This window comes from Balaenoptera borealis (genome assembly GCF_965194805.1).
Source record: "Balaenoptera borealis genome assembly, chromosome: 14".
Classification (NCBI taxonomy): Eukaryota; Metazoa; Chordata; class Mammalia; order Artiodactyla; family Balaenopteridae; genus Balaenoptera; species Balaenoptera borealis.
In genome coordinates this window covers 40146812-40159663 of record NC_138875.1, presented here as the reverse complement: position 1 = coordinate 40159663, position 12852 = coordinate 40146812, and the positions used below count along the sequence as shown (strand labels likewise).

At 43.2% G+C, this 12852-nt stretch overlaps 1 protein-coding gene across 12 annotated transcripts in view; it reads left to right on the top strand.

Moving 5' to 3' along the window:
- The window catches only part of FHOD3 (formin homology 2 domain containing 3), a 491067-nt gene that overhangs the window by 377172 nt on the left and 101043 nt on the right, over positions 1 to 12852 (top strand). For 9 of the 12 annotated variants that reach the window (XM_082354171.1, XM_082354169.1, XM_082354168.1 and 6 more), the window contains 3 exons: positions 176 to 310; positions 4642 to 4692; positions 10402 to 10616. In XM_082354171.1, coding sequence (XP_082210297.1) covers positions 176 to 310; positions 4642 to 4692; positions 10402 to 10616 — 401 coding nt within the window. The remainder of the gene's footprint in view (positions 1 to 175; positions 311 to 4641; positions 4693 to 10401; positions 10617 to 12852) is intronic. The other 3 variants (XM_082354165.1, XM_082354170.1, XM_082354167.1) reach the window with 1 other exon arrangement.

The following is a 12852-nucleotide window of genomic DNA, read 5'->3' as shown; positions in this document are numbered from 1 at the left end:
CTCCATTTACAGATGAAGATCTTGAAACAGAAGACCTGAGACACTCAGTAATTTTCCCCATGTATTACCTAGGTACTAGCAGACCCTCAGTTCTAACCAAGGACGGACTGATTCCTGCATTAGTACTTTTAATCACTGGACAAGCCAATCAAACATTAACTCATTGTATCTTTAGGTCATCACTGAGTGGTCTTCTCACGTCATCCTTTAGGCAGCACCAAGAGTCCTTGGCGGCAGAGAGAGAGAGGCGGCGACAGGAGAGAGAAGAAAGGTTGCAGAGAATAGAACGGGAGGAAAGAAACAAATTCAGGTAAGACGGATTTTAAGATTTTTTAAAGAATGAACTGAAAGTTAAATCACATGCCTTCACCATTGCATATGGTTAATACTGGTGTTAAAGTGTTAGAAATTAATATGCTTGCTTCCTATGCTGTCTCTGTTTTCAGGGAAGAGCAAGACGATGCCTGAAACAGGCTCCATCTGGTTTGTTATGGCCTGTCTTCCTTGAACCTATGGCAGGAAGCACAGCCAGCCAGCCAAATACAATTAAGGACTTGTGTGTTCCTGGGTCCTTTGTTATCTAAAATGGTTTTATCCAGGCCTTCCTGAAGGCAGAGAACCTAATCGTCTTAATTAGCCATTTCCCCCTGAAGCTACTCATGTTTTATTCATATTCTATTGGATGCCTAAAAGAAAATGCTTTTCCCACTTTCTGGTTTGTTTCTTACTCCCAGTAGCAATATTTCATATTTTTTAAGCAATAATTTTTCCTTCTATGGGGGAGAAAGAGGCATTGTGCTGATTACTCCCAGCCCATTGTCCCCCTGATCTCTTTGGTCTCTATCCAGCTCCAAGGATGTGTTCTTTGGTGTGGCCTACTCCAGCTTCCATGTCTTGGCCTGTCTGCCCCGCTGAGTCCAGCGTCACTCCTTTTCTCCTTCAGCCAGATCAGCTGTCCCCATTGCCCCCATCCTCCTGGTCAACCTCCTAACACTCCCTTTGCCTGGGTTCAAGCTGGGCAGTGCTTTATAAAACGCCAGACACTTTTCTTACACATTTCATTCCTTCTACTATTCTTTTGTCCCCTTTATCTTTCCCCTACTTCCCTCTTGCTTTCCCCATCTCCTTCCTTCCCCCTCCTTCATCTTCCCATTCACCTCTCCCATAGCTTCCACACTCTTTCTTTTTTTTATTTCTCTCCCATCTCCACTTCCTTTTTCCTCAGTTCACTTTTTTGGGAAAAGTATTCCAATCGATTACTCCCAGTGAAATCTACAAAGAATGTAAAGCATTGTCAATGAGGATTTACAAGTTCAATAGTGTTTTTTTTCCAGCAGCCAGGAAGAGTATGTATAATTGTAGAAATGACCAAAACATGAGCAGAGTTGTGAACTTGCCTTGACCGTAACTCATGAAAAGAAGTATCCCAAGTCTGTGGGTGAAACACTAATCCTGACTTTTGTAAGATGGGGCTAATGGGCTGCATGAAGTAAACCAACATCATTCTCATACCATAATTGTGTGGTATACCTTGAGCTGTCAGATTTCTACCAAATGATATATGGAAAGACCAGACCTGTATGCACCATTTCTCATGAGGTAGCTCTGGAAGTTGTCACTTTTGGAAAGACCAGTTTGTAAAACCACTGGAACAGGTTAAATGCTTCCTGATTCAGTACCTTCTGAGAGATTCACATATTTCACCACCAAATAGCAGCAGAGAATCTGACTGAAACACATGGAAAATTCAGAGATTAGCTTACGCATCTAAAGATCGATTGAAAACCTCTTAAAACAGGGTACCAGTTCTGGGAAAGATGGAATCAGCACTCTCCCTCCTGTCTCTTCTACCACATCACTCAGTGCAACCATAAATCATGGACAGATTTAAAGCATGGAGCTCTGAGAACTCTGAACTGTAAAAGGGAGCAGGTGAATTGGAGACTAGCATTGAATTGGGGATGGAGACTAACATTCAAAGCTCCACCAAACCAGGGAGAGTTTACCATTTTTTCCCTCCAGTATCACATGGCATGTACTCACCAGCACTCCAAAACTCAGAATCACATACCAAGTGTGAACTGAAAGAGCTCTAAAAGAAGCCCTCTTTTTCTGGACTGGGGAGCTGCAAAAGGAATTCCTGAGGGTCAGAGAGTTGAGCAGTCTCCTGTTTTTTCTTATTTTTTTCTTCTCTCCTACCCCAGCCTCCAAGCAATATTGTTACAGAAGCACAGTGATGGCAGCAGTGTCCAGGCAGGCGCCTAAGACTCTGAGGGAGGGAACCCTTCCTGTGATCAGAAGAGCATGACTGCAAGAGCACTTTTCTTCCTCTCTGTGTCCTCCTGCTGCATTGCCCTGTATGCAGATAGAATTACTGAAAGTCTGCGGCAGAGCAGGGAAAATAAAGCCCAAGCTTTCTGGCTAGAGGACCAGGAAGGGAGACCCAGGGAATCCAGAAAATGATGGGAAAGTCACAAAGAGTAGAGAGATCAAGAGAGCAATCCTGAGATCATCTCTAGTTTTGTACACATGTGGCTCAGAACCTAAACAGCATACCACAGGCTTTGAGAACTAAGTACAGAGTGGAACACACTCAGGTCCCAGACTGGCCACTGGGTGGTGCATATAAGGGCCCTGATATGAATAGCACTAAAAATATTTGAAAACTGAGCTAATATTGGAACCAATATCAGAAGGCAGTCAGAACTTGCCAGCTGAGCTTGACTTAGTTGATTGCCTGCTAAAAGAAAACAATCAAGATTCTTCATAGAATTTAAATAAGACACAGAGTCTCATTACAAAATACTTAAAATGTACAGAATGCAATCCAAAACAACTTGTCATAGAAAAACAGGAAAAATCTTAAAGGAAAAGAGAATCAAAATATGCTAACCACAAATGGACATAGATGTTGTCATTATCAAAGACTTTAAAGCCGTTATTATAAACATATTCTAAGATATAAAGACAAATACTCTGGAAACAAATGAAAAGTCTCTGCAGAGAAATAGAAGATATAAAGAAGAACCAAATGGAAAAACTTGTAGAACTGAAAAATACAATAAGCAAAATTAAAAATTCATTGAATGCTTTCAACAGCAGAATAGAAATGAGAGAAGAAAGAGTCAGTGAATTTGATGTTAAAACAACAGAAATTCTCCAATCTGAAAGACAAAACAAAATATTGAAAAAAATGAACAGTGCCTCATGGACCTGTGAAACAATACATCTAGTATTTATATCTTTGAAGTCCCAGAAGAATAGGACAAGAGTGCATTGTAATATATATTCAGCACACATGTTGGCAGAGTGAGAATTAGACCCGGGCAACCTATCTTCAGAGATCACGTTCATAGCTATTCACTGTTTCCTCTTGGTCATAAAAGGATCTCACTCGTCATTTAAGAGCATAGAGAGACCCTGGCAAAATAATCCTTGTCCAGAAAGGAATGCTGATCATCAGTAAAGACTGCAGAGAACTATTAATTATGATGACTTCAGTTCCATTCTGAAAATCTGAGGATGTGAATGAAAAGAAATTCAAAGAAGGAAATAGGAAAAGCTTTATAGAGTAGTCCCTGGGATTACCCAAATGGCTGATCCTTTATCAGCCACTTCATTGATTTAAGTTAGTCATGATCCTTGTGCTTTTTTCTTTGCAAAGCATTCTTATCTGTTGTTATTTTTGTCGATTATGATCTTAAGTTTCCTGGGTTACAGGAAATATTATTTCTAGTGTGGTAAGTGATGAGAATGGATGTTTATAAGTGATAACAAATTTGTGTCTTTGTTGCTTTTTCTCCCCCTGCTAACCTGCTTTAGTTGCTCTGACTTACTACCCCTTTATATCCAGTTATCAGTGCACAGAGGGGTGGAGTACTTAAGCTACCTTGTGAGGTAGAAAACTGTGATGTCAGAATTCTCCAGGAAAACAAGTGGTTAACTGAGAAGTGACTGACCACACAGTCTTAAACTTAGATTCAAGTTGGAACCTCACCAGTAGGAACAGAAAAACAAACATTAAAATTAGACCAATTTGGACATCTTGTGGATAAAGACAAGAGAGAATGCACAAAGCAAGAGCTTCCAGTGATCCCTGCTTAGAAACCGAGAATGTGAGGGATGCGGAGAAAGAATCCTGGGCCCTGGAAGAAATGTGCAAACTGTAGAGTGCAACACAAAATGGCCAGAACACTTGGGCCCACTCAGATTTAATTCTTGAGATGAATGTTGGGGAGTTACCAGAGCTTGATTGTGTGTTAATCACTTCTGAAAGCTATTGCTTGCTTGTCATTGCCATATTTTATTTATGAATTGTTTTAACTTTTAAAAATGTTTTTATCTCCCCTCCCCTCATATACTTAGTCTTCTTTCTGAAGAGTAATTAGCAAAGTCTCTGAGTGAATCCAGTAATCCCATGTTTTCATCCCTGTGATTTTATAGAAAACTCATTATATTTAGTACTTTTAAAGTATAGCCTTTATATTTATTTTTTAAAAATTCAATGACAACCACTTTCCATTTCTGATATGATAGTGGGCTTTCATTATATACTCTGTTAATAATTTCTTGGCAATTTTATGAGCATCTAATTCTGTTCTTTTCCTTCCCCATTTTGTTTCTTCTGCATATTTCCATTAGCCGAGAATATTTAGACAAAAGAGAAGAGCAAAGACAAGCAAGAGAAGAAAGGTTTGTATATCTCTTCTTTCCCATTGTAACCAAATGGCACGTGACTTTGCACTCAACCAAGCATGCACAGGAGGCTGTGTTAATTCAAATATAATAGCTTCACCTAAGACACCTAAGACCTTGGGTACCTGGCATTTTGCAGAATAGAGTGTCCTGGTTGTCTCAATTTTCCAAGAAAGTACAGATTTATTACTTAGTGCCATCATGGTGTGAGATATGTGTCTGTTCCTCCAAAACTGTTCACCAAATAAGGATATTAGTTTGGCATATTGGCATATGGTATATATTTTAAATGCTTTGCACCACCACTGCTGAGCCTGGGTTAGGTGTCCCTCCTGTGTGTTTCCAAGTCACTTGTTCAGCATTTCTTCAACAAATACTTGAGCGCACACTATGCCATGCGCTGACTGGGGTACCACATCCTCCTGAGACTCTCCATGGAGGTGCATGGTCATTTGCCTGTCTTCCTACCGAACTGTACTCAGTTCCTGGATGGCAGGAACCATGCCTGATTTTCCTTGGTGTCCCAGTGCCCGCCACAGGGCTTGCACATAGCAGGCACTTAAGAAGGATGTATCGAATAAATGAGCAAAGGAGCCAACAGCTTTAAAATATTTAAGCTGTAAACCATTTCAATGTTCATTTCAATAGCAACATACTTTGAATCCCATTAAACCATGCCAAGTTAATGTATTCAGTGTCTGGTAAACTTAGATAAGCACAGGAAATTGTTTTTGGAAGTAGACCAGCAAAAGGCAAGTTTACCCCCTAGCACTGTACAGCCTGCAGTTATTCCCTCCACCACCAGATGGGGTTACTGCATGGAGAGCTGAAAGGCTGAGTTCATGCCAGAGCCAGTCAGGAACCTAACAGTCTCTGAATTATGCCAATAAAAAGTGGAATTGTGCTAATTTTTTTTTAGACACCATCAGCTAAATAGATCAGGACAGTCTGAGGCAGGGAAGAGTGGATGCTGCCTGTGTTCAATTTAAAAATTAGATGCTTACGTCAGCCTCATAAACAAAACCATGGCGTTGCTTTAATTCCGGCATTCTGTTAGATTATTGCCATCTTGGTAATCAGTTGTGGCCAGCAAGTTTAGAGTGAAAGATGCTGGCAAAGAAACAAAGAGACTTCTTTTTGTGTAATTAGTACCTGTTTTTGACATTGGGGGACATGACGTATACCCAAGTTTAAGAAATCGAATTTTATGTTTTAGATTCCCCACCAGATTCTGCACTTTTTTGAACTTTTGGACAACTTGACTGTCATGTTATGTCTGCACAGGCAAGTCCTCAAAGCTCCTGGAGAGATGACCAGGTGCTGTGTCCAGGTCTGAGCTGATTCAGACTGACCTTGAATTTTTCCCAAATCACTTAGGGCTACTACCTCTTTCCGAGTATTATTTACTGCTCTTTTCCCCAAAGTAGAGCAACACTTATACCTGGAAAATTCATGCAGAGGAGTTTTCCACTCCTCTTCTCTCCCTTCTTCTTCTGCTCTCCGTCCTCAGCCCCACACCACCCATCTACCTGGGCGTTCTTAGCTGGTGCAGGAGTGGGCTCTCCATGGCTCCACGGGGGATTCCTTCCTTACAGCCCACCTCTGTTTCCCCAGAGGTTTGGAGAAGCAGCCAAGCATTTTCCTTTGATTTGGACCAGCCACTTTTCCTGGTTAGTTGGCTGCTTGAATTACCTGGTAAAGGTGGAAGTGAGGGAGATATACTTTCATCCCTTGTTGGAAAGCAGTTGGGAGTTCCTGTTAAGCCAGGAAAAGATAAGATTTCCAAGTATAATGGAATTTGGAAATGGAAAACTAATGGAGATCAGAGGTGGAAAGAGACATGGAAGAGGACTCTTGTTTGGTCCCATGACTCTTACCCCTAATGCAAAGACTCAAAAAGACAGCAAGAGGCACAGCAGAGGGTTTTTGAGGTTCGTATCATCGAGTTTAACGAGATAAATGTCATTTTGCTATTTTGAGGGGTAATGGACTTAATTTTTAATTTTAAAATTTAATTTCATGTCATCTCATTCCATAATTTCAGGCAAAGTGTTTTACTGATAATGGTGCAGACCCAGAGTAAGTTTCTGTTAGGTCTATTTCTAATTTTTTAAAGTATTATAAGAGAGGATCTCTCTGATATTGATTGACTTGACATTCATGAATAATCCTTTTTTAGGAGTGGTAAGGAATGAGATGCAGGCTGGGAACTATTGGAGTGGGGTGGGGGTCAGGGTGGAGAGTAGTCTGAGGGAGACAGCGGGACATGGAGAGGAGGTACCTTATGGGAAACAGGTTCTGAGGACAGAGTGCAAGGGGGAAGTTGGGACTGGGCAAGGATTTGGGAAATTATGCATGAAAGTGATCATGAAGCAGTAAGAGAGGGTTCTGAGCACAGTCTGTGGACAGAGTAGAACTTAGGGGGAGCCAGGTTTTGATTTAATGTAAGGTAGAATTTCCGAGTAGTTGGGTGGCAGGACGAGTCATTAGTAAGTCGGTGTAGTTGAACGTCAAGCAGGGTTTCTATTGGACCCTGCGAAAAGAGATGATCATATGTTCCCTTGACGGCAGTACCAGCCCTGCCACCTGCAAAACCTGGTGGGTATTGAGCTCATGCCAAAGTTTGTTTCTGTACCTCCCCCTGAACTATGAGTGCCAAGAAGGTGGGGTTTTTCTTGTGTATTATTAAATCTCTAGTGCCTACCGCAGTTTTTAGCACGTGACAGGCACGCAACAGAATATTTAATAAATAACGAAAAGACAAAGCCATGGACAGAGGCAGGATAAGGAGACTGTTTCGACAAGGGTAGCAAAGGTGAAAAAGTCTTTTTGGGGGGCTGTGGTCTGTGGATAGAAAATCCAGTGCTTTGTACCTGGGAGGCTACATCAGAGTCTGTGGGTTGGGGGTGGTGTTGCTAGGTAGGCAACCAGAGATGTGACAGTCATCAAATGGGCTGGCGGGCTCCTAGATCAAGTACCACTTAGAGTCACTGTCTAAGGGAAGGTCGGGATATAGGTCCAGCTTCCTCCCCAGGTTCTGTGGGAGATAGCTCTCCACGCCGGGTAGGCTGGCTTTCCCCGTGCCCGCCCGTTTACCCTCACCACGCTGGCCCATCTCGGGGGAACACTGAAAGATTTAGTGGTTCTTGACATCTGGGCCTCCCCACCCCTGCCATTTTTTAAAGTTTTTAATTGTGGGAAAATACACATAACATAAAATTTGTTATTTTAACCATTTTTAAGTGTATAATTCAGTAGTGTTAAATACATTCACGTATTTGTGCAACCAGCCTCCAGAACTCTTTATCTGTAGAACTGAAAATTCCTACCCATTTAATAAGGCCCCGTGCCCCTTCCCCTGCCATTTTTGTTTACCATGTAGACATCCTCGGAATGATTCAGATTAAACCCCTGACTCTCCCCCTGTCTCAGGGATCCTCAAGGATGACATCTGTGAGCCGAGGGGAGCACGGGAGTAGTCTTCGAGTCATATCTACCCAGAATCGGGATGAGCCACCCCTGGGGTCCCCCGGAAAATGGGGTGAACCCTTTGGCTGCCAGTACATACCTGCTAGCTTGGCTGCCCACAGGGAGGGGAATGGAGAGGCCAGGTCCAGGGCCGGGCCAGCTGAATGGAGGTTAGTGATGGGCTGTCCTGCTGGCCTGAAGCCTTTTGTGCGAGGCTTTCTTACCTCTCTCCCTGGACCCTTCTGATTTTGTTAGGGCACTGTTTCCCTCCTCCAGGATTCCGATCTCCTGGACACGTGCAGGCCCCTTGGTTTGCACTTTTTTCCTTCCTGTCCCCCGTCCTGTCGCAGACGGCTTGGACTCCGTGTGGGGACACCTGTGCTCAGGAACTCCTCCTGGGCTCGCAGCATTCCTGGCCTTCCGTTTGCCCCCAGACCTTTTAAAATATGGGCTCTGACTCTTGCCCTCAAGACCACTTTCTTCCACGTTTCCTGTCACTTCCAGAGCCAGGTGGTTTTTTCCTTGCTGGTCTGAATCAAGTTCAGAAATATCTTCCTTTTGGTCCCTCTCGTGCTTTTCGAGAGGTGACCTTGTTGGCAAGGAAAGTCCAGAGTTTCTAAAGCTTTCTTTCTGGGTCTAGCTTCACCCGGTAAGGGTGACACAGATGTCTGTAAATGCAGATCCGTCCCACGTCTTCTATCAGAGATGGACCATGAAAGTACACTCACTCCCCAAGAAGGTGCAATCAGCTGGCTCTGCCCCCTGGTGCCCTGGGCTGCAGGGAGACGTGCAGGTGGGCTACTGCTTGGCAGGTCCCTCACTGTACACTTCGCCTGCTTCCCGTCAGCCAACGAATGCACAGTGCCGAAGGAAAGAGCAAAGGATGGTAATCTTCGTGGTCTCAAAAATCCTATTATCTGCTTGTTGAAAACAGACCTACACACGTGAAAGGATGACTACATATGCCAGGCAGTAAATGTAAAATGCCATCTGAGTTGAATGGACTACATATCCGACATGAGTTCAGAGGCAAGGCCAGGATCACTTCCAGCTGTAGTGGTCAAGGCAGGCCTGCCGGAGGGAGACGCGTGTGCGAGCCTGTCCTGAAGGGCAGACTGACTGCCTTGGGACAGGCAGAGAGAAGGGGTGATGACTACAGACGTGGGGGGCCACGCCCCCCGAAGGATGGACGAAGAAACGCGTGCTTTTTAAATGCATTCTTTTGAAAGGTTTTACATGTGCACTCTGCCTTTCTTATCAGGCTGAAGTAAAAGTGCGGTATGCAGTATCTGGGGGTGGGGGCTTGCCCATTGGAAGAAACTGAAGCAGTGAACCTGGATGGATGTGAGGGAGGGTCTGGAATAAGCTGTTTCAAAGTTTCATGGTGGGTACGATAGTCAGAAACCTGCTACAGCTGAGTTCATAAATTTATTCCTGAACAAATAATGGTGGGTAAAATTAGCAGACATCTGGAAGAGGCACATATTTCAAAGTTATTTTGGTCTGATCTATAAAGCACACTATGAGGAAGATGATTGGTAGCTGGTCTTAATAAACAGTTACTGGGTTCTGCCTGCCTGAAATGCAAAACAGATGTATCTTTGTTCTTTTAAACTGACTTTGATGAATAAACTATATGTGACGTCAGGTCCAAGCTATTGGATGTCTGAGTCCTACTCAGAAATATTTTAGAATATAAAAAACTTTCCATGGTCGACACTGAGAGAACAAAGTGAATTCCAGCCACATTGCTGTTAGCATTGAAGCAGGTTCAGAAATCCAGAGAGGGCTTCGTCCAACAACCTTTTGGTATTTTGGGGCATTGTTCCTCTCTGCCGCACCAAGGCACCCTCGCATTTCACAGCTTCGAGCTCTGAGGGAGTGCGGTTTTCAGCTGTCACTGCTGGGGCTTTTTGATGGTCATTATTGCTGTTTTGCTTGTTGGTACAAATGTTTCCTAAAAGAGCAAAATAGGATTCTGCAGCAGTGATCTAGTATCTGGAGACTGTGATGTTGCCACTTCCCCCTGTTTGTTTGGTTATGAATGATGCAGGATTTTTAATCATTAGCATCTTGGCTTTGCTGGGTGTTTTTGGCAGACGGGCCCTCCAGCCAGCCCTGCGCTGTGCTCTGTGCATCAGGAAACCAGCTCACTCTGCAGGTGTTTCATCCATAAACAAGCATCAGCCACGGGCTCCTCTTTCTTTTTACGGAAACCCTTTGGAATTTAACTTGCAGATACAAATACTTGGAGCAGTTGGCAGCTGAAGCGCATGAGAAGGAACTGAGAAGCCGGAGTGTGAGCCGGGGCAGAGCTGACCTCTCCTTGGACCTGACCTCACCAGCAGCCCCTGCCTCACCCACCCCCCTGAGCCGTTGCCCTTCATCTCTAGACTCGCAAGAGGCTCTCACGGTATCATCTTCCTCCCCAGGAACAGTTCAGCATCCCCAAGGTGAGTGCAGGGACAGTAGAGGGGAACTGATGAGTTAATTAACATCAGACAGGCTTCTTCTGGGCAGCGGTAACCATTCCTACGTGCAAACTCATACTGAGAGGCAACTAATGGGAGGCTTCGGGCGTGACTGTGACCCGAGCTGTCCCTAATAACTAGGGGCCTGCAGAGCCACTTACTAAAGCAAAAGTATTTATAGTAAAGATTGCAAAGGTATGATCATTGCAAAGGGAGAATGCCAAAAATCAGACTTACTTTGACATTTAATCCTAATTCACAGGGTAATAAGTTAGGATTAATTTATTACTCTGTAATTTGCATGTTATTTATCTATTGGATCTGCCGGATAAAGTGACCCCTTTTAAATGTTTCTCCCATAAGAATTATTGGTCTGGTGTAAGTTAAACTGATGGAGGATAAAATGAATCAAAGTGAGCAAAGAAATGTGGACCTCGTGAAAATAGAAGTTAAATATTGAAGAAGAAAAAAATAGAATATAGTAAAGATGATTGGCACATGGTGTGGGGTGGGTGTAGATGCCTGTGGGCAGTCGGACAGGCTCTCCCTGGAGAAAGTCCCTCTCGTCTTAGCTTATCTGGAGAAAAACAATGATACTGTACACTGCAGCCTTGGAGCATCAGCAGTTTTCCTGATGGCTCTGCGAATTGTGGGTCCGTTTCCTTTCACATTATCAGGGAGGATGGTTCTCGGCTACAGGCACCTAACACTGCGTGTTGACTAACCCTGCAGCCAGAACTGTTTGGTTTAATTGAGTGTTATGGCTTGCAGCCTGATGTAGACCTAGCCAACTGAAGACAACAGAGACACTAAACTTTTAACTCTATGAGGGTTGACTAAATATGGCGTGAAGTCTAATTTAAACAAGGCAGGACTCCATGACCTCAGCAGAACTGGATGTAATGGAATAGTCTTGTCTGTCCAATTCTTTGCTGGCTCGCTGAGCCTCAGGGCTCAATCTGCTTGAGCAGGCTGGTTCCACCCCAGCTTCCCATCACATCGAGTCACTCCTGGTCCCTGAGCCATGGAAGATTGTCCCGGGCAGATGGCTCAGTCGTAATGAGTAATGTCGGTCTTAAAATATTAAGACTCTGAGAATCAGGAAAACAGACTGCTCTGTAACAGCAATGTGCTTTCCCAACTCTGTCTGATATCACGGCTCTATCTAAATTGTGGTATTTCCAGAGGCAATATAAAAAATATTCCCCTGCAAAGCCGTGGTTCAGGATTTAATCTTGGGACTTTTAACTCTAAGAGTTGTATCTGCAGCACTTTACAGAATGGTTTTGTCCAAACTGTGAAGTACAGAATGGCCCCAAGCTGAGAAGGAATTGTCAGTATCTGTAAATATTGTTTGTCCTCAAGATTTTTAATCTGCTTGATGTTTGTGGCAAAAAGACAGTTCCTCAGGCATTTTGTACAGTTATAGTCAAACTTGAGGCCATCTTATCCCACTAAAAAGACAATATTTTAAACTTCAGTAAGAACACAGGAAATACTTATTTTGTGTATACATAATATGCATTTGGGGAAAATAAAGTTATTTCAGTACGCTTTCAGAGAGATAAATAGCAAATGTCATTTTCCTTTACAGAGAGGGGATTAATAGAGACTAAGAAAATGTTTGACTGAAATCACACCATAAGTGGTATCTGCATCAGAAAAAGGAATACTGGACTTCAATTTAGACATAATTACAGATTAATAAAATAGCATGGACGTTTGCTTTTTCCTTGGGGGGAAGGGGGAAGCAGTGGCTCTTGTAGAATCTAGAAGTGCTGTCCATCATATGTTAACTCATTATCATCCAAATCAGTTGGAACCAGCAAAGTATTCTAACACCTTGTCCTAACACATAACTGAATTATACAACTGGAAGTTCTAAGGGTAGAAGAAGATATGCTATAAGAGGATGCTGTCAAAGAGAACTGCTGAAGCCTCCTTCTGATTTGGAGCCTTTGCCCTTATGACAGAAGCCTTTCTGTATATATGACAGAAAGGTTTTTCTCAGCCTGGTTTGTTATCATTCTTGGAAGCATTCTGCCAGCTCCCAATTAATAGTCTAAACTTTTCACCAGGTCCCATTTTCAAAGCTCAAAGTAATTTTTTGCTGATCCCTAATATTTAGAATATATTAACAGCTGAAGGAAGAATACAGACTATAATCACACATCCAGATGTTTGTCCTGCACCAAACACCTGGCACGTGGTCCAAACG